This window comes from Mustela nigripes, chromosome 14 (assembly GCF_022355385.1).
Source record: "Mustela nigripes isolate SB6536 chromosome 14, MUSNIG.SB6536, whole genome shotgun sequence".
Taxonomy (NCBI): Eukaryota; Metazoa; Chordata; class Mammalia; order Carnivora; family Mustelidae; genus Mustela; species Mustela nigripes.
In genome coordinates, this window is record NC_081570.1 from 14,282,516 (window position 1) to 14,300,751 (window position 18,236).

Here is an 18,236-nt window from a genome sequence, read left to right on the forward strand (position 1 = left end):
CGGTGTCATACGGTGATCCTGAGGACTATCTTCCCTCTCCATGGCCCTTCCCTGCAGGAGAGCGTGGCCATGGCCTGTGATAACATCCAGAGAATGCGTGCTGACATGGGGGGCACCAACATTCTTTCCCCGCTCAAGTGGATCATCCGTCAGCCAGTGCGCCGAGGCCACCCACGGCTTCTCTTCCTGATCACCGATGGTGCTGTCAACAACACCGGCAAGGTGCTAGAACTGCTGCGAAATCATGCCTTCTCCACCAGGTGGGCACAGCCTGAAGGTCTAGGCCTTGGTTATCCTGGGCGGTCCTGGGCTGGGGGGTGCCAGAACTGGGGCATTATGGAGGATGCTAGAAGGAAAGGAGAGAATTCCAGTTCCTACGGTGCTTTGTTTCCAGGGTGGCTGGTGTAACTGACTTCAAAGTTTGCCTCTTTCCCTCAAGAGTTCAGATGGGATGCGATAGCACCTCACCTCTGCGTATAGCTCCCAAAGGGCAGCCTAGGGGGGACGATGTCCTTCCTGCTCCTTTGACTCTGTCCTGGGGTGAGATTTAATGGGCTATTGTGAATGTTGGTGCCAACTGATGGCTCTCTGCCTTATTCTTCACCCTCTGCCTGATGCTAGGATCAGCTCTGAGATTGCTCTCCTCACTCATGCTTGGTCCCTTTCCCCACAAAAGGGACAAAGAGGACACAGAGGATGGGAAGTAGCCTCCTCTTTCTTTCCCTTCTCCCAGGTGCTATAGCTTTGGAATTGGACCCAACGTCTGCCACAGACTGGTGAGAGGGCTGGCAACTGTATCCAAGGGCAGTGCTGAGTTTCTGGTGGAGGGGGAACGGCTCCAACCCAAGGTAGGCAAAAGGAGCTCACTGTGTTCTGGTGCCAGTACCTCAGAAGCCCAGACTGGCCATACAACAACTCATTGGTTGGGATTTCATTTCACCCAAGTCTGAGCTCCCCACTAGGCCATTATACACCCCAGTAACAATCAGAGAGGTAGAGGCCACAGAGTAGATAGTCCCCAGGATCACCGTACTGGAGTCAGTAGAGGACACTATGCCCACAGGTCTCCAGCCACTGGATCACATGCTCCAGCCACCGGATGGGCAGGACTGGGGCTTCCGAGTCACTGCGTCTGTGGTTATGGAGTTGTGTTTGGGGTCATTTCTGGCCACATTCCTGATGATGACAAATGGTGGCTCAGAAGCATTTAAAGGACCCAGAAATCAAGGAAATTATAGTCATGTCTCCATTTTCTGCACAGTTGGCACAAATAACCCAACTCTTTGAAAATCCTTGGGTCAGTCCAGATCCTCCAGGAACCAGAGAACCACAGACAGAGCAGGATTTAAGAAGTTCATAACTACAAGAAGTTCACTGGGGGATAATATCTGTGAAAGAAAAAAGAGGAAGAAGCAGGAAGGAGAATTCTTCAGCCTGTAATACCCATGCATACCTGTGAAAGGAAAGGAGGGAAGCAGGACTGAGCAGGGAGAGCTTCACACTGCAAGTCTGGCAAGGTCTCAGCCAACCCAACAGGGACCTCGGGAGCAAAGATTACCCTTTAGGCAGTCAAATCAGGCTGAAATGCCTGCACCAATACCTGGGCAGCTCAGTCATTGTGGAAGGGTTTCCACAGGGAGGTGTGGTCTTGGCTTGAATGCTGGGGCATTGCATCTGGAGACTATCACCTAACTGCATTCCTTGCAGCAAAAGACCATAGTCTTCCTCAAGGAGATGTGGGAGTGCACCCTTATGGCTCTCACAATTCCCAAATCATTTTCCCCCAACTTTGCAGTATATCTGAAGAAATCAGCCTAGGTGATGCTTAACCACAGCTGTCATTTATTGAACACCTATCATGAGGTAGCGACTTCAAATCCAGTATCTCAGCTAATTCTCCCAACTACACTGAGAGTTGAAAATTACTCACTTTACCAGACAAGGAAACAGAGGCCCAGCAAGGCAAATTAATTTGCTCAAGATCACTCTCCAGTCCCATGCTTTGACACAAATTTTCTGTGGGTCCCACGCTAGTCACAACCTTTCTTTAGGTCTTAGATCTCCTCCTTATAAAATGCTAAGCTTAGAGAAACAAGATCTGCTCTAACTCTGACATTCTAGTAGTCTAAAAAGCTAGAGGCATATTCACTGCTGGACAAGACCTAGTGTGTCTTCTTCTCTGCTCACACCCCTTCATGCTCATATCCCTATGGTCTTTGTACTCTTCCTCTGTGCACGTCCTTGCTCAACAACCTGTGTTCTGACCCTGCCCAACAGATGATCAAATCTCTGAAGAAGGCCATGGCCCCAGTCCTGAGTGATGTAACTGTGGAGTGGGTCTTCCCTGAGACCACCGAGGTCCTGATCTCACCTGTGAGCACCAGCTCCCTCTTCCCCGGAGAGCGGCTGGTGGGATATGGCATTGTGTGTGATGCCTCCTTATACATCTCCCATCCCAGATCTGTAAGTATCTTAGACATTCCGTAACAGTGGGGCTCCGGAACCATACTCACAAAGCCACCCTTAGCTGGAAAGGCTATTGGTAGCCTCTAGAAAGTAATTGGGTCTAGGCTTACAGTTGTGGGGTTTGGTTGCCTGACTGTAGGCACGCAGTCAGGATGACACTGCTTGGGTCAATGTTATCCTCACAACACGTGGTTCTTAAGATCCCCTGTAGCAGAAAAATTGGGAGAACATGTCTAAAATGCAGAGCCCAAGGGGTGCCTGGCTGGCTCTGTTGGGTAAGTGGCCACCTCCTGATTTTAGCTCAGTTTTTAATCTCAGTGTCCCGAGACTGAATCCCACAAGGCGCTCTATGATAAGCAGGAAGTCTGCCTCAGGATTCTCTCTTCCCTTCCTATCCCACCCCCAGCTCGCTCTCTCACTCTCAAATAAATACATAAATTTTTTTAAAAGATAAAGTAAAATGCAGGGTTTCTGAACTCTGCCTCTGAAACTAATGCTATATGTTAATTGAATTTAAATACATTTTAATTTCATTTAAAAAATACTTACCAAAAAAAAAAAAAAAAAAGATGCGGAACCCAAGCTCCAACCCAGGTCTACTGAATAAAAGTCTTTGAGCATAAGGCCCAGGTCCCCACATTTGACATAATCTCCCCAAATTGATTTTTGACAAACAACTCCGTTCAGAACAACCACACTTAGGTTTCTTTCCCTAAAAGCTCTATTCAGGTCACGTCTCCTCAGATGAGATTGTGTTTTACTCACATGAATCATTCTCTTGTATGTGGTGACAGAAGTGAGATAAAAGTGAGGAACTTCTCAAAGGAAGGTGGAATTCATGCTAAAATGTGGGGGATTGCCTGAAGTTCCCCCATCCCTCCTCTTTAGCGAGTCTCTCCACTTCTGCTTGAAGGATTTGTCATCTTGCCTCATTTTCAAGCAGGAGTCACCAACTCATTGCCTAAAGGGACTGGCAGGTATAAAATGAATAAAATGAACTTCTAAAAATAAAAGTAGAAAACACCATGAAGGATAGCCGTTATCACGGAGTCCATAGAGAGGCAAGAGGGGTGATGAGGAATATGGCGAACGGGATGGCACACGGCCATCTCAACTGGGCACCCCCTCCCCAGGGTGGGCTCTGTATTAAAGGTGTTTTCAATCTTGCAAGAGAAGCGAGAATGGGTGTGTGATATTTCCAGCTTTTAGAATGTTATACACTCTCCTAAGAATCACGGTCAGGGTAATGGTTAATGTGTTATGGAGAGCGGGGAGTTCAAAAGCAGGGAGAAGATGCTAAAGAGAATGTTGGTCAGTCTTTGAACAATCTAGACCCTTCTTGGAGGTCTGGGAGGCATCCGATCATCAACAGACTCTACCACTGGAAGGAACCATCAAATAAAAGCCTTCTCCTTTCCTTACCCATAAAACTGGCCAAGTTTTCTCCTGATACCACACAGCTCTTGGGGAAGGGTATCCTTGCCTATTGTGGTTTAAGTATGACTTTCCCTCCTTTGGAAAGCAATCTAGAAATAACTAATGAAATTAGAAATACATAACTTTTCAGCCCAGAAATCTGTCCTAAGAAACTAACACCTAGAAATAAAAGTGATGCAATGGATTTATGTCAAAAGATTCACTGTAGCAATTTTTTATGGTGCAAAAACAATGGATCCCAAAGCAAAGGTTTAAAAATAAGGAGTGGTTGAATATTGTACAGTCAAAGGTTTAAAAGAATGGCTGATATACAGGAATTCCAAAATGTTTTCAGTGCAAAATCCAAGATACTGATAAATGCAGGCAATATAGTCCACTTCTTGTAAAATAAAAATTACCCCCAAGCCCTTATGTTTTATATATGTGTGTGTTTATATCATGGAGAATGGAAGAGAAGGAACAGATGGTTCATTTTGTTAATTTTGGTTACCTACTTGGAGACAGCAGTGGCATTTAGAATACACTAAAAATTCTTTTAAATAAAGAAGATAATTAAAAATATAAACAATATAAATGTTATGAAGAGTCAGTTCCATTCACCATCTCTTAAATGGAAGTCTGCCCAAATGACTCAAGCAAGAAAAAACTTTCCTGTTATTCCAGATCCTCAAAGATAGAATGTCTCCCACCTCCTGTCCTACCCCTGCCTCCCCTACAAATGCTCTTTCTGACATCTACTCCCAGCCCTCTTTTCTCTGCCTCCTTCCAGGACAAGAGGAGACGATACAGCATGCTTCACTCCCAGGGGTCCAGTAGCTCTGTCTTCTACCAATCCCAGGATGAGGGGCCCAGCCCAGATGCCAGAAACTCTGCCAAGAGCATGGGGTCACACTTCAACCTCAGACAACCCAAAGATGCCCAGCCAACCACTGGAGATGCCACCACTAATCCTGGTTAGTCTGCTGCTCCTTGTCTTCACTCCTTTTCCCAGGGAGGCCATGATTGCTACATTTTACTGAGCACTTACTCTGTGCTGAGCACTTTATAGAACCCATCTCACTGAATAGTTAGCACCTGTGAAGATGGGTCCTAGTTCACCAATTTTACAGATGATGAAACTGAGTCTTGGGCGTGTTAAGCAACTTGGCTAAGCTCATGAAACCCAGCAAGAAGGAAGGTACAGACAGGTCTAGAGCTGTTTGCACTCTTTATGGTGTTAATTTCCATTCATAGGGCATTTGTTGATCACCTACTAAGGCTAAGTACCAAACACAGCATGGGAAACAAAGATGATGCAAACATGAATTCTTGTCTTTCAGAAGTTCTCTGCCTAGGGGAAGAGATACAATTGGCTCTAATATTGATAGAAGCAGAGTGACAGGGACCAGAGTGAAGTTTAATAAGCTGTGGGAGGTCCCAAGAAAAGACACATTGTTAGACGATATCAACAGACACATAATGAGGGCACTGCTTCTTAGACGTGGGAAGGGAGAGGAGATTCCAGGCCGCAGAAACTGGCTGAGCAAAGATGTAGAAATGTGACACCTAGAAAACATATCGCAATTGATTACTCATCTCTTACATTTGAAGCACAGGGTACACTGAAAAAGGAGCAGAAAGGACAGTAGCTGGGTAGATGGATTAGGACCCCAGTTTATGTAAGGCTTTGAATGCCAGGGTTGGTGAGACATCTACAAATATTTCATCAGGCAGACAGTGGGTAATGCAAGAATTTTCCAAGCAGGAAAGGAGCATGCAGGCCTCTCTCTCTTTCTCCACTCTTCCCCACCCTGCTGGCTCCCCTTGTCACCACCCTACTCAGCTCTAGACTTCTCCCAGCGACGGCGGGCATACAGCACCAACCAGATCACCCACCACAAGCCCTCCCCAAGGGCTCCCACAGCAAGCGACCCCACAGTGCCTGCCAAGAGATACCCACTTCGGAAAGCCAAGCTGCAGGACCTCACCAACCAGAGCATCACAGATGACCCTTGGTGGCAGATTGATCTGCAGGTACCTGAGCACGGCGGGTTGGAGTTGGACAGACCATAGGTGGGGAGAGAGCTGTCTCCTGCTTCAGCCACAAGGTCCACTATTTATACTGCAAAATGAGTGTCTTCTTCCTCATTTTTCTGGATCTTGATCTGCTTGAGCCTCTTTATAATAATGGTATCCAGTATTCAGTGACATCACCCATTCTCCACACACAATACTTCCCAGCTGGCCAGGAGCAGCCCCATTGACACTCATTTGAAGGGGCTATGTCCTGTGTCTTCTAGAATGTTTGACAGCATCCCTAGCTTTGATCAGCTGAATACCACCTTCATCCATGATAACCAAACCAGTCTGCACTCATTACCAAATGTCCCTGGGGAAGAGGGTAAAACCACCAGATGGAGAAACATGGTCCTAAACCAAATTGGTGTTTGTTATTATCTGCATACATTATCCACTTTCTTAAGAATGGGTTTCATGTAGCTTTGTCATTGTAAGTGACGGTTCCATAAAAGCAGCCCTTCGCTCTCCCCCTTCCACCCACCACCGCCATCCCTCTCTGCCTTTCCATAAGCTCCTCTAGTTCCCAAGGGGAGAGATATTGCCACCTTGTCCCTGTGAGCCCTTCTCTGTGCTTAACCAGGAATCACTTGATGCAGCTAGAAGACACTGACCTTGGAGTCAGGTGGACTCTGCTCTTCAAACACATGTTGCTTACCCTCTCAGAGCCCCAACTTTTCCATCTAGGAAATGGGGAGAGTCGTTTGTACAGCGGATTGAGCTAACTGCCATCAGCAGGCATTGACTGGGAGCTAACTCTAAGTGGAAGACTTGCAGGCAATGGCTGATAGGAGAGGAAATGCCTGGTGCAGCCCCTGGTATACAGTAGGTGTCCTTTAAATGCAACTCTCCTTGGTGAGAGGTCTGGGCAGTTTAGCATCTGTTCTTTACTGCTTGCTCCTGGCCCATCCTTGCTCATGTCTTTCTGATCGCCTGCTCAGCTTCTTCTCCAATCTAATTCTCCCCTGCACACGCACACACACATGCCAGCACACGCACACACACATGAGCACACACATACACCCTCCCTGAAGCCTCTGGCTGGGTGAAAGGCTGAATCTTAGACTAATCCGTTGCTATGGAAACTGTAGCAGCGTCTGTTTCTCAGTGTGTTGATGATGGTAGGGCAGGGGTGAGGGGAATCCCAGCCTCTGATGGGAGACAGGGATTAAGTACCCCTTGGAACCCAGGATCTGACTGAATACCAGCTCCTACCAAGGCCATCCAACCAGTGACCAGTCCCTTTCTTCTTGTACCATCTCTAGGACCTCAGGCCCAGAGGAGACAGGAAGGAGGAGCCCAGCCCTTGCCCTAAGGAGCCCCTATCTAATGGAGAGACACAATCCTCTTCCCAGTAAATACCTAATAGAGATGAGAAAACCTCGATGATTAACTGTTGACCTAAAAACCTGAGAGGCACTTTTTCTGTTTCACCCTGCAAGTGCCTTTTGCCCCTGCCCCACCCCCTTCCCCCTACCAAACATATGTGCTCCCGGAGGCACAAAATTCATTTTTAATTAATTTAATATTCTTTAATTATGTAAGTAAGTATGTATTACTTACTCAGAGTTTGCAATGAAAACCCTCAAACAGTTCAGGCAGGTATAAAGTAAAAAAATTATCCCTTCCCTGTGCCCAAACCCTCTGATTTTCAATGTTTCCTTCCAAAAATACTACACACACACATACACACACACACACACACACACACACACACACAAAACACACATATGTGTTTTGCATAATCACATTGCAAATCTCCAATTATATCCAATTATCATTGGATATCTCCAAAATCCAAACGCAAATCTTTAATTTACTCTTTTAATGTCTTTTTAATTCTCTCTCTCTCTCTCTCTTTGGTATTCAATAAAATTCCTCTTTTTGGTGAACAGTTCTGTGAGTTTTGACATACGCATAGTTCTGTAACTATCTCCACAGTCAAAATACAGAACGGTTGCAATTTACTTTTTTAAGATATGTTTGATCTTGGACATCTTCCCACCCTGGTATGAAGAAATCTGACTCTTTCATTTCAGTGTTTGTTGTGTGGCATTCCATTGCATGTATCTTCCATAACTCATTTGTCACCCCCATTAGATGTGCATTTTGAGAATGTCCAAAGATTCACTTTTACAAACAATGCTGCAACGAATCTACAAACATGCACATAGATATTCACTTCCTGTGCATTTCCACAGAACCTCTAAAAATGGAATCATTTGGTCAAAAGAGCTTGTGCATATTTAATGTTGCTAGACAGCACACAGCTAAAGTGTCCTCCCACAGGTGTGCCTCAAGTTCATACTCCCATCAACAGTCCACAAGAGAAACCCTATCTCCCAGTTGGCCACAGTAGACGTCATCAAATGTTTAAATATCTGCCAATCTGGAAGATGGAAAAAAATCATATAACTTATTTTATTTTAGAGCAATGTTCATGAGGCAGAGCATTTTTTTCATACCCTGAATCCATAGTCTCCCTCTGCCTCTCTGCCCCAGTGATTTATAAGACCTTTTTCTTGAAAATGATCTTTGTCATGTGTGTTGCAGCTATATTTCCCAGTTTATCCCAGGCCTTTTGGTGTTTTTTGTACCAGCACAAGAACAGACAGATTAAATCCACAATACAGAAGAGAAGGTCTAGAAATAAAACCAATGTACATGTGAGCTTTGACAGGATACAGGTGGGAGATTGATAAACCTTAGAAACTTAATGAATGAACCATATTTAAGAAGTGGTGTTGAGATCTGTACTACTGAGAAAACCAAGGAAAAGGTTTGTTCCTATTTCTTTACACTAAAATAAATTTCATGTGAGTCAAAGATTTAAGCAAACAAAAATAAATCATAAAAATTCTAGAATTTTTTTTGAGTGGGAAAGACCTTTTAAGCATGACATATGAGAAGACATAAGGAAAAGGCTGATAATTTTAGCCTCCTTCCAACACACACACAAAGTTTTAAACTTTATGGAAAAAAAAAAAAAGAGTGGGTTTAGAATATTATCCCTGGTATGTGATTTTTCACAGTTTTCCATGGTTTGGGCTGTATCCATGCTTTGGGATTATCTGTGTTGATGGTTCTCATGGGTAGTGGAGAGTAGGTTATGTGGCCTGCAGTACTATAGGACCTGGGGTGCCCTGAGAAAGAGCTGTGGCTAGGGGTGGAGGGAAGGGGCAGCCACCAGGATCTCAGCTTCCACCCCTCCCTCTTGCACTCCTAGCCCTTGCTGAACAGTGGTCTGGACCTGAGCCAGGGCCCCAAACTCCGGGGCCCAGGGGCCCGAAGGCCCTCTCTGCTGCCCCAAGGCTGCCAACCCAGCCTGCCCTCCAGCCAGGAGACCCAGACCTGGAGCCCCATGAAAGAGCAAGATCTTGGGTCTAGCCTGAAGCTTGCCTCAGACAGACGTAGCCCTGGGGACCTGGGTAAGTGCCTACAGGGTTTAGGACCTGATCGGGGACAGGGACGAACTCTTGACTGTAGCCCAGCTTCATATGATAGGACTGAGGGCAAACGCCTTTGTCTGTGCCCTTGGCGGGGAGGGGGGTGGAGAGGCCCGTCCGTGCCAGAGAACCTCACAAATCCTGATCTTCCTGGACCAACCTGGCCCTTGGGCTGGCTGTGAGGCTCCCAGATGTCCCTGTGGCTGCACTCTTCACTGCCCACCCTATCTGGCCACCTCGGGTACTGGATTCCTGGAGGTGGGTCTGCCCCATGTTGGGGACAGGTCCATACCATCCAGCTGCCCTAGGGAAGAAGTCGTGTGTTCCTCGAGGTGGAGGGTAGGGGGAAGAAGACTGTACTTGCTTCGCGATGTCTGCGCCCTGGGGAGGAATGACGTCCCTGAGGGTTGACCCTCTGTGCCCCAGCTCAGAGCACCGCTTGGTTGTCCCTCTGCCCGCAGAACCGTCCCATCACCCTTCTGCCTTCGAGACTGAGACGTCCTCGGACTGGGAGCCCCCTTCAGAGTCCGAGGAGCGGATCAATCCGGGCAGGCCCCCCACTCCAGGCCCGGTGCTAGGCAAGGCCGTGGTCAAGGGCTTGCGGGACAGTCAACGTTTGCAGTGGGAAGTGACCTTTGAGCTGGGGCCCCCCGGCCCGGAGAGGGGAGGGGCACACGACGCCGACCTGTGGAGCGAGACCTTCCACCACCTGGCGGCCCGCGCCATCATCCGCGACTTCGAGCAGCTGGCGCAGCGCGAAGGCGAGATCGAGCCAGGTGAGCTCGGCTGCCAGCGGGCTCCTGACCGCCTCCGGGAGCCCCTCCTCGAAGCCCCGCCCCATACCCCTCCCCACTTCAGGGCCCCGCCCCCTCCTCGCAGCCCCGCCCAACGCCCCATCTTACAGCCCCCACCGTGATCCTCTCTCCTCCTCCCCACCCCGGGCCCTACCCCCTCCATAAGGTCCCGCGGAAGGCCCCACCCTCCTCCTGGCCCACCCAAGGGTGATCTGCTCTCCTCCCCAGGCTTCAGCAACTTCCTTCTTCCCACAGCCGGCCACTGTCTAGTGCTCCACCTCTTCGCCCCCACCTCCACCGCCCGCCCACCCCGCACCATTGCCTCCCGGTGACTCCCCACGGTCCCAGCACAACCAGCCCCAACCTCCACCTCCCCTGCCCCCCACCACACACACACACACACACACACACACACTGAGCCTAGGGTTCCATCCCTTCCTTGATCACCGCCACCCCTCGCCCCGCCCGGTCACCCAGCCCCCAGATGCCTCCCCGCTAGCCCTGGGTTCCTTCACCCCTCCCATCCCTTCCGGTGATCCGGGGATCTGGAGATCTGGTGATCCGGTGATCTGTCCTGTCCTCTCCTCTCTTTCCTTTTCCCCGGCTGCTGCAGTACCCATTCCTTCTCACTTCCCAGGGCGTCTCCTTGCAGCGCCCCCCGTAGGCCTCCAGAGACAGAACAACGGGGCCAGCCGGATCGCCCCTGACCTGCTCCCCTGGGACCACACCTTATTACAGAACCCACTAGACCTAGTTGGTCCACTCACTCATTCCTCAACGCCATTTATTGATTTTGGATCATTTCGGGGCCAGGCTCGAGGCTGAACAGTGCAGTGACCACCACAATTCCAATCCTTAACGCACGCACTAGCGGGGAAGCCAACATGAATCAAATAATTGCGCACACAATTAATTGATTGCATTTGGCCTAACTGTCCTATTAAGAAATACAGGGTTCCAAGAAATCCTGTAACAGGGATGGCGGGGAACTAACGGAGTTCAGGAATTGGGGCAAAATTTCCTAAGACCGTGATTCCTGGGATCACGATGGTGCACACTGAGAATAGATGGGTATAGATACAGAGAACACACAACCCTCTGGAGACTGCTCACCTGTTTTGTGGGAAGAACTTGGGTTTGGAGGTCAGAGCATCCTGAGAGTTCTGATCCCAGGGCCATTACTAACTCGCTGTGTGACCCTGTGTTTTCTGCTATCCCTCTCTGGTTTTCAATCTTCTCTACAAGATTGTCCCAATGGGCCAGACCAGTGGTCCCCACCCTGCCAGGGGACCTATGAAATCCTGCAGCATAGTTTTTATCGGATAGCTGCAAAATTAAAATAGACAATACGGGTGACATAGAGGGTTTGGGGGTTTTGCTTTTTTGCTTTTAGCTTTTATTTTTAAGTAATTTCTACACCCAACCTGGGGCTCGAACTCACAACCCCAAGATTGAGGGTGGCACACTCAGGCCACTGACTGAGCCACCAGGTACCCCTAGAGGATTTTTTTTTTTAAATAACACTCAAGTTATTTAAGGGGTGTAACTATCTTTTTGTCCTAGATGTCTTAGCTCTTTTACATTAAAATGTCCTCATTTTATGAAATGATGATGGAGGTTAATAATCTTGGGGGCGGGGGCAAGTGCACAAACCCTTTGATTTGAAGGGCTTCTGGAATCCCAAAGACAGAGACCACTGGTCTAGTCCTTCTTTTAGCTTCCAGAATTCCTGGGTCAGCTGGGACTTTCTGGGTCCACACACTGACCCCCAGCCTCTCCCTCCGCAGGGTCCAGCCGCCGTTATCAGGCGAACGCTGTGCACACCAGCAAAGCCTGCAACGTCATCAGCAAGTATACAGTCTTCATGCCTGTGGACGTGAGCAAGAGCCGGTACCTGCCCACCGTGGTGGGGTACCCCAACTCTGGTAAGGCAGATGGGCTCTTCTGAGAGCCAAGCAGCCCCCCTTGGCTGGCAGAGGGGAACTGGGACACAAAGGAGTGCAGACCCGCAGAGAGGGGTACAAAGAATGGCCCAGAAGCAAAAAGGCCCCTGGCCAATGGTTCAGTCACCACAGGGTGGTGGGTACGTGAACCCCTACCCACTATTCTGCAAAGGACAATGAAACCACCCCCACTCCCTTTTTCCCACCAAAGGAATAGGACTTGACTGTATTCTTCCAATTGGGACAATGTGTGCGCTCTCCATAGAAAATTCTAAAATACAGAAAGACATAAAATAAATAAAAATGCCTGGACTTGACAGTCATCCAGAAATGAGTACCTCATTACCTCCTTGGCGTGACCATCTTTCCAGACTTCTCTCTATGAAGTCAAAAGACAGATAATTTTTCATGAGTTGGATTATACCGATAGGTGCTGTGTTCTACCAAATGTGGGTGTGGAAAAAAATCTTTCCACGAAGGTGAATGTCTATCACCACTTCAATAGCTACAGGGTTTTCTATGTTCATCATCAATTAGACAGGATTCTAAAGCACTTTATCTACATCGAATGTCTTTTTTTTTTTAAAGATTTTATTTATTTATTTGACAGAGAGAGATCACAGTAGGCAGAGAGGCAGGCAGAGAGAGAGGAGGAAGCAGGCTCCCTGCTGAGCAGAGGACCCTGGAGGATCTGCTGAGCAGAGGATCCCAGGACCCTGAGATCATGACCTGAGCCAAAGGCAGTGGCTTAACCCACTGAGCTACCCAGGCGCCCCTCTACATCGAATGTCTTAAGCCTCAACACAGCTCTGCAGAGTAGATGCTATTATTACCCCCATTTTACAGGTGAGAAGATAGAAGCAGAGGGAGCTAAGCTCCCTGCCCAAGGTCACACAGCAGTGAGAGGCAAAGCTAGGCTTGGAATCCCGTGGCCTGGCTGCAGAGTCTATACTCCCTCCTGATCCTCTCAATTACCAGTTAACGTTTATCAGAACCTTTTCCATGAGCCCCCCAGATACTAGACCTTCATTTTACTCCCCTCTTGATTATTGTAAATTATGGTGCAAAGAACATCTTTTTTTTTTTAAGATTTTATTTATTTGACAGACAGAGATCACAAGTAGGCAGAGGCAGGCAGAGAGGGGCGGTGGGGCGGGCGGGGGGAGGAGCAGGCTCCCTGCTGAGCAGAGAGCCCAATACGGGCTCGATCCCAGGACCCTGAGATCATGACCCAAGCCAAAGGCAGAGGCTTAACCCACTCAGGCGCCCCCAAAGAACATCTTTATGCCCCTGTCAGGTTATCTCCTTGGGGCTAATTAACTCTCTGAAGTAAGATTGCAAATCAAAAGGCCTGCCTGTTTAAAACTGGGATGAGTTTTAAAGTTTTTCAAAGTGACCTGACTACAAAGGTTGTTCAGGGGGTCGGCTTTGCACCAACACTGTGCGCTGCTTGTCTTTCTAAATGCTGCCAGGCTTGTAGGCAAGGGAAGAATCTCTCTCTGGGGAATTTTTTTTTGTGTGTTTTTTTTTTTTTTTTTTGGTGAGATACTTTTCATAGGTACATAAACTATATGTACTTTTTCTTTCCTGAATTACATTTTCCTACCCTCTGCAGCTCCTTTTTTCCCCTTTCTTTTTCTTTCTTTTTTGTTTTTTTTAGCAGATCTCCTGAAAGAATGTTTGAAAACAAAATGTGCCTCTCCTTGTTCCCGTCTCCCTCCTCTCCTGCTGCTTTTTATCTATGGCACCAAAACCATCGATGACCTGTTCCCTCCTTGGGTTGCTCTCATTTCGGGCTCTGGCCAGCGGCCCAGACTGTTGCTGCACTAGGCATATTTTCATTCACTGGGCTTTGTCAACCCAAATGACATTCTCTCCCTCCCTGCCCGTCTCAGACCATCCCCCTAGCGTCTGTAGCACACACAGCCTGGAAGGTTCAGAGAGCTGGTCCATGTCTTAACCTAAGTCCCACAGCCCCCTGGGATGGAGGCACCCTGGATCAGTACTTCCCAAAGTGTAGTTCAGGAAACCAGGACCCAAAGTGCATGTCTTGAGCACGGCCATTCTGCGCAAACTAGGAAGTCCCAGTTTAGGAAATACATTTAGGAAGCACTGGATTAAATAAAGTTCAACAGTTTCCTTGATTGCAGAACTTGTCAGAGCCTTTAGTATGTTAACATACATCACGAGGCTCAGAGAAGGGACTCTAGTTTGCAGCTTCTTCCAAACTTACCTCCCCGTAGAACTCCTCATTTATTTTTATTTTTTTTTAAGATTTTATTTATTTATTTGACAGAGAGAGAGATCACAAGTAGGCAGAGAGGCAAGCAGAGAGAGAGGGGGAAGCAGGCTCCCCACTGAGCAGAGAGCCCGATACGGGGCTTGATCCCAGGACCCTGAGATCATGACTTGAGCCGAAGGCAGAGGCTTAATCCACTGAGCCACCAAGGCGCCCCAAACTCCCCATTTTTTTTAAGGAATAGTTTACAGACTTTTGTTCTCCAAGAGTGGAGCTCCCAAAAACTCACTTAAGGGTGCTATAGCTTCATTTCTCTTTATCCACGTGCTGTTTGAGGCCCTGTGACTCCAGGGGCTTGCCCTGTGGGAGGGGAAGGGGAACCTTGGTCTCTGAGACCACAAATTAGGAGAGAATGAAAAATGGGATGTTCTAAGAAAACCAGCCTTTTAACTAACTAGAAAACACTACTGCTTCCTGAGCATCGTCTTGGCAATAGCACGCACCTGGCAAGGTTATTATCCCCCTTTTCCAGATGAGGAAACTGAGGCACAGAGGGGCTAGCACCCCCTCCAGCTACTAAGAGATGGGACTGAGGTTCAAACCCAGGTCATTCTGGCTCCAAAGTTCATGGTCTTACCTTGTACAATGTCTTTCTGCCTCTGGACAAGTGACTGACCCCGGGGGAAAGGCAAAGACGAACACAGTTGTACCCAACTGACCCCCTCTCCTTATCCTTGTGAAGGTGCCGCATGGCGGATGGTCAACTCTCAGGTCCTGACCCGACAGAGGAGAGGCCCAGCTGCTGGCTTCGGACGGTCTCAGACCCTGCTCGGGGAAGACTCGGCAGCAGGAGATGGCAAATTCCAGAACCTAAGTAAGAGCTGCCTCATGTGTGTTCTATGCCTAAGCCTGGGAGGCACCCTGGTGTCCAAGGCTCCCAGAAGCCAGGCTCCCAGAAGCCAGGCTCTGAGTCTGCGCTCTGGGTCCCCTTGCAGAGCCCAGGTGAGGCCAGGCCTCCCAGACAAGACTCAGTGTGCCGCCACCACCGTTAACACAGCTTTGCTGAGAGAGCTGCCGGGAGCCCACGTGCCCGCACCAACCCCCCCCCCCCCCTTTCAAAGTCTGCCCAGCCCGGGGGCTGTTCTCAGCTGCAATCTCTTGAGTCCTCTCAGGCACCAAAGGCCAGGAAACCTAATAAGCAAGGGGGGAAGCGAGGAACAGAGAGGCAGCTCCATCTGTCTGGGTCCCACCATCTGCTCCTTTCAGGATTCCCGAAGCTTCCTTTCTGCCTTTGCCTGATTTTGTCAGGTCCTTAAGTGTCTATGAGTTGACCCTTTTGTGACCTGGCACTCATTCACAGGAATAGTTTTAACTCTCTGTGTCCTGGATGCGTGCCTGTCTTTTGGTCCCTCCAAAGACAGCCTAACTGCTGCACGGGTCCTAACCCCTGCTTCCTTCACGCCCCCTCACATTCAGTGAGGATCTCGGCCTCCTCCTGTGCATGGGAAGTACATCAGAAGTCCCACCTGGCCACGAGGCCAGACACCCAGATCGTACTAAGTTTTTACCTGGGGAAAGCGAAAGTTCTCACAGACATTGATGGGGTGAAAAAGGAACAGTGTGTGAGGGGTAGAAGAATGTGTAACTCCAGAATTAAAAAGCTCTGCCAGCTCTTTGGTCCCTCAGGGCCTCCCAAACTGGGGATGGGGCTGTGGTGGCGGTGGAAGGGGTAGGGGCAGCTGTAAGTCCTGAGGCAAGCTGGGCTTCCCGTCCAGAGGAAGTTTCTGTTTACCTTTTCATTTCTCCATAGCTCAGTTCTTGGTGGCCCATGGCTTCCCTCAAAATCACAAATCCCTTCTTTTCTTTTTTTTTTCTTAAATTAATAAATTTATTTATTTATTTTGAGAGAGAGAGAGAGAGAGAGCAAGCGTGGGACTCTTAGGGTAGACCAGGGGTGTTATCTCTGGAAGACAAAGGCGCACGCAAGCAGGCTCTCCCAGCCCACCCCACACATAGTGTGGATTTGGACCTTTACTCTCCTTGGGAGGATGAGGAGAGAGGGAGGGCCAGAGGAGCTCAGGCCTCACTGGCTTCATCATCTGTTGTAGATGAGGAAGAAAGCCCCACTGCACCCTTTGGTGAGACCACGTCCCCGGGCCGCGAGAAGTACGTTGCTTCCGAAGGTGAGTAGGTGGTCAGCTGACTCTGTCCTTAGTTAAGGTAGGGACAGTGACTGACCCACTGGCCAAGAGAGTGTCTTAGCTCAACAAAGTCCTCAGTGGTTCATTTATTCCTCAAAACACCCCTGCGTGAGATTAATAGAGGAGTACCCTCAATCTAAAGATGTGGAAACTAAGACTCAGAGAAGTCAAGGGACTTGTCCAAGGTCACACAGCAAGTTAGTAACAACACCAGGCCTGGAATCGGACTTCCCGATTCCCAGCTGAGGGACCATTCTACCACCTAACCCTGCTCAGAAGCCTCCACAATGTGCCAGGGAAGGAAACTCAATGCCCCCCTCTCAGGGATGGGGGAGGGGCTGATGTGAAGCCATCACTGTCCCCCACGGGTAACCTTCCAGAAGATACCAACAGCCACTGGCCATAGAAACTCAGAGGCCTATTTCTTACACGTGGACATACATATTTCATCCTTCCCCACACCACCTGGACCAAAAGCAATCCTGTAGTCTAACGGTTAGCTCGGATCCCCCAGGGATGGAGGCAGGCCCCTGCTCCTTTCTGGGCCTCTGTTCCCCCCGACTCCAGGGCAGGAAGCCTGTGGACAGGGTCGTCTGTCATGCCCCAACTGTCATTCTATGGCTCTCCAGGTCCCCTGCGCAGTCTGGCCACCAATACCCTTTCTTCCTTCAAGACCTCAGACTCTCTCTTTGGATCCAGGTACATGGGGTCTCCCCTCAAGGTAGGCTGTGCCACCACTTGCTTCCCCAGGGCCGTTCCTGCTTGGAAGGCGGAAAGCAGGTCCAACCTGACATTTAGACAAAAATGAACAATCTGAAGGGTATTGAGAAGGCCCCCTTACCCAGATACACCGCCTTCCGGTCTTCACACTGTGGAAGCCCCCCGCCTCCACCGCTGTGGTCTCTGTGCAGGTGCAAATCCCCCGGGAGAGCTAGCCTAAGCTTCTCTGGCCACTGGGCTGAACGAGAGCATGCTATTGGAAGAGGGCCCCAGAAAGAACCCTCACCTATTCGTCATCTAGGCTGCCGCTAACTCACTGAGTGACTCAGGAAGCACAAGCTCCCCTCCCTGGGCCTCAGTTTCCCCAGCTACCAAATGAGGAAGTTGGAGGAAGCCATCTTTCATGTCCCTTCTGGCCCTGACTTTTGGGGGCAGCTAAGCGGGCACTGGGTGGGGTGGAATGACCGGGGACGCCAGGGGACAGCTCTGGCCACTCTTCCCCGCTTCCGCCCACACAGGCTGAGTCTGAGCAAGTCCAGGCTGCTGACTCGGGCAGCCAAGGGCTTCCTGAACAAACCGTTGACCAAGGCTCCAGAGTCAAGCCCAGGGACCCAGAGTTTCGACTACATCCCACTGGTGAGTGCCCCAGACCCCAGACCTCAGCCTCTAACACTCCCTGAGGGGCCTTCCTGGGAGCCTCCTGCCCACCCGTCCCCCTTCCCAAAGGGAAGAAGACTGAGACCTTCCCCCCCAAGTAGGCAGCAGGGCAAGAGCCGGGGGGCCTAAGAGTGCTGCTAGAAGCCAGCGCCAGCTCACGAATATTCTTTGCAATCTGCTCTCTTGGCTTTAAAAATTCACAGGAATTTTGCGTTCTACTCCACCATCTATGTGTGTTTATTTTCCAATACATAAAAATAAGCCTTGAAATAGCTCAC

General features: G+C 49.2%; 1 protein-coding gene across 1 annotated transcript in view; it reads left to right on the forward strand.

The window, feature by feature from the left end:
- The window catches only part of VWA5B1 (von Willebrand factor A domain containing 5B1), a 55,366-nt gene that overhangs the window by 35,462 nt on the left and 1,668 nt on the right, over nucleotides 1-18,236 (forward strand). Inside the window, exons 10-21 of the mRNA XM_059375052.1 lie at nucleotides 58-260; nucleotides 734-848; nucleotides 2,278-2,463; nucleotides 4,673-4,856; nucleotides 5,726-5,916; nucleotides 9,185-9,386; nucleotides 9,866-10,180; nucleotides 11,986-12,123; nucleotides 15,123-15,254; nucleotides 16,489-16,563; nucleotides 17,211-17,280; nucleotides 17,820-17,937. Coding sequence (XP_059231035.1) covers nucleotides 58-260; nucleotides 734-848; nucleotides 2,278-2,463; nucleotides 4,673-4,856; nucleotides 5,726-5,916; nucleotides 9,185-9,386; nucleotides 9,866-10,180; nucleotides 11,986-12,123; nucleotides 15,123-15,254; nucleotides 16,489-16,563; nucleotides 17,211-17,280; nucleotides 17,820-17,937 — 1,929 coding nt within the window. The remainder of the gene's footprint in view (nucleotides 1-57; nucleotides 261-733; nucleotides 849-2,277; nucleotides 2,464-4,672; nucleotides 4,857-5,725; nucleotides 5,917-9,184; nucleotides 9,387-9,865; nucleotides 10,181-11,985; nucleotides 12,124-15,122; nucleotides 15,255-16,488; nucleotides 16,564-17,210; nucleotides 17,281-17,819; nucleotides 17,938-18,236) is intronic.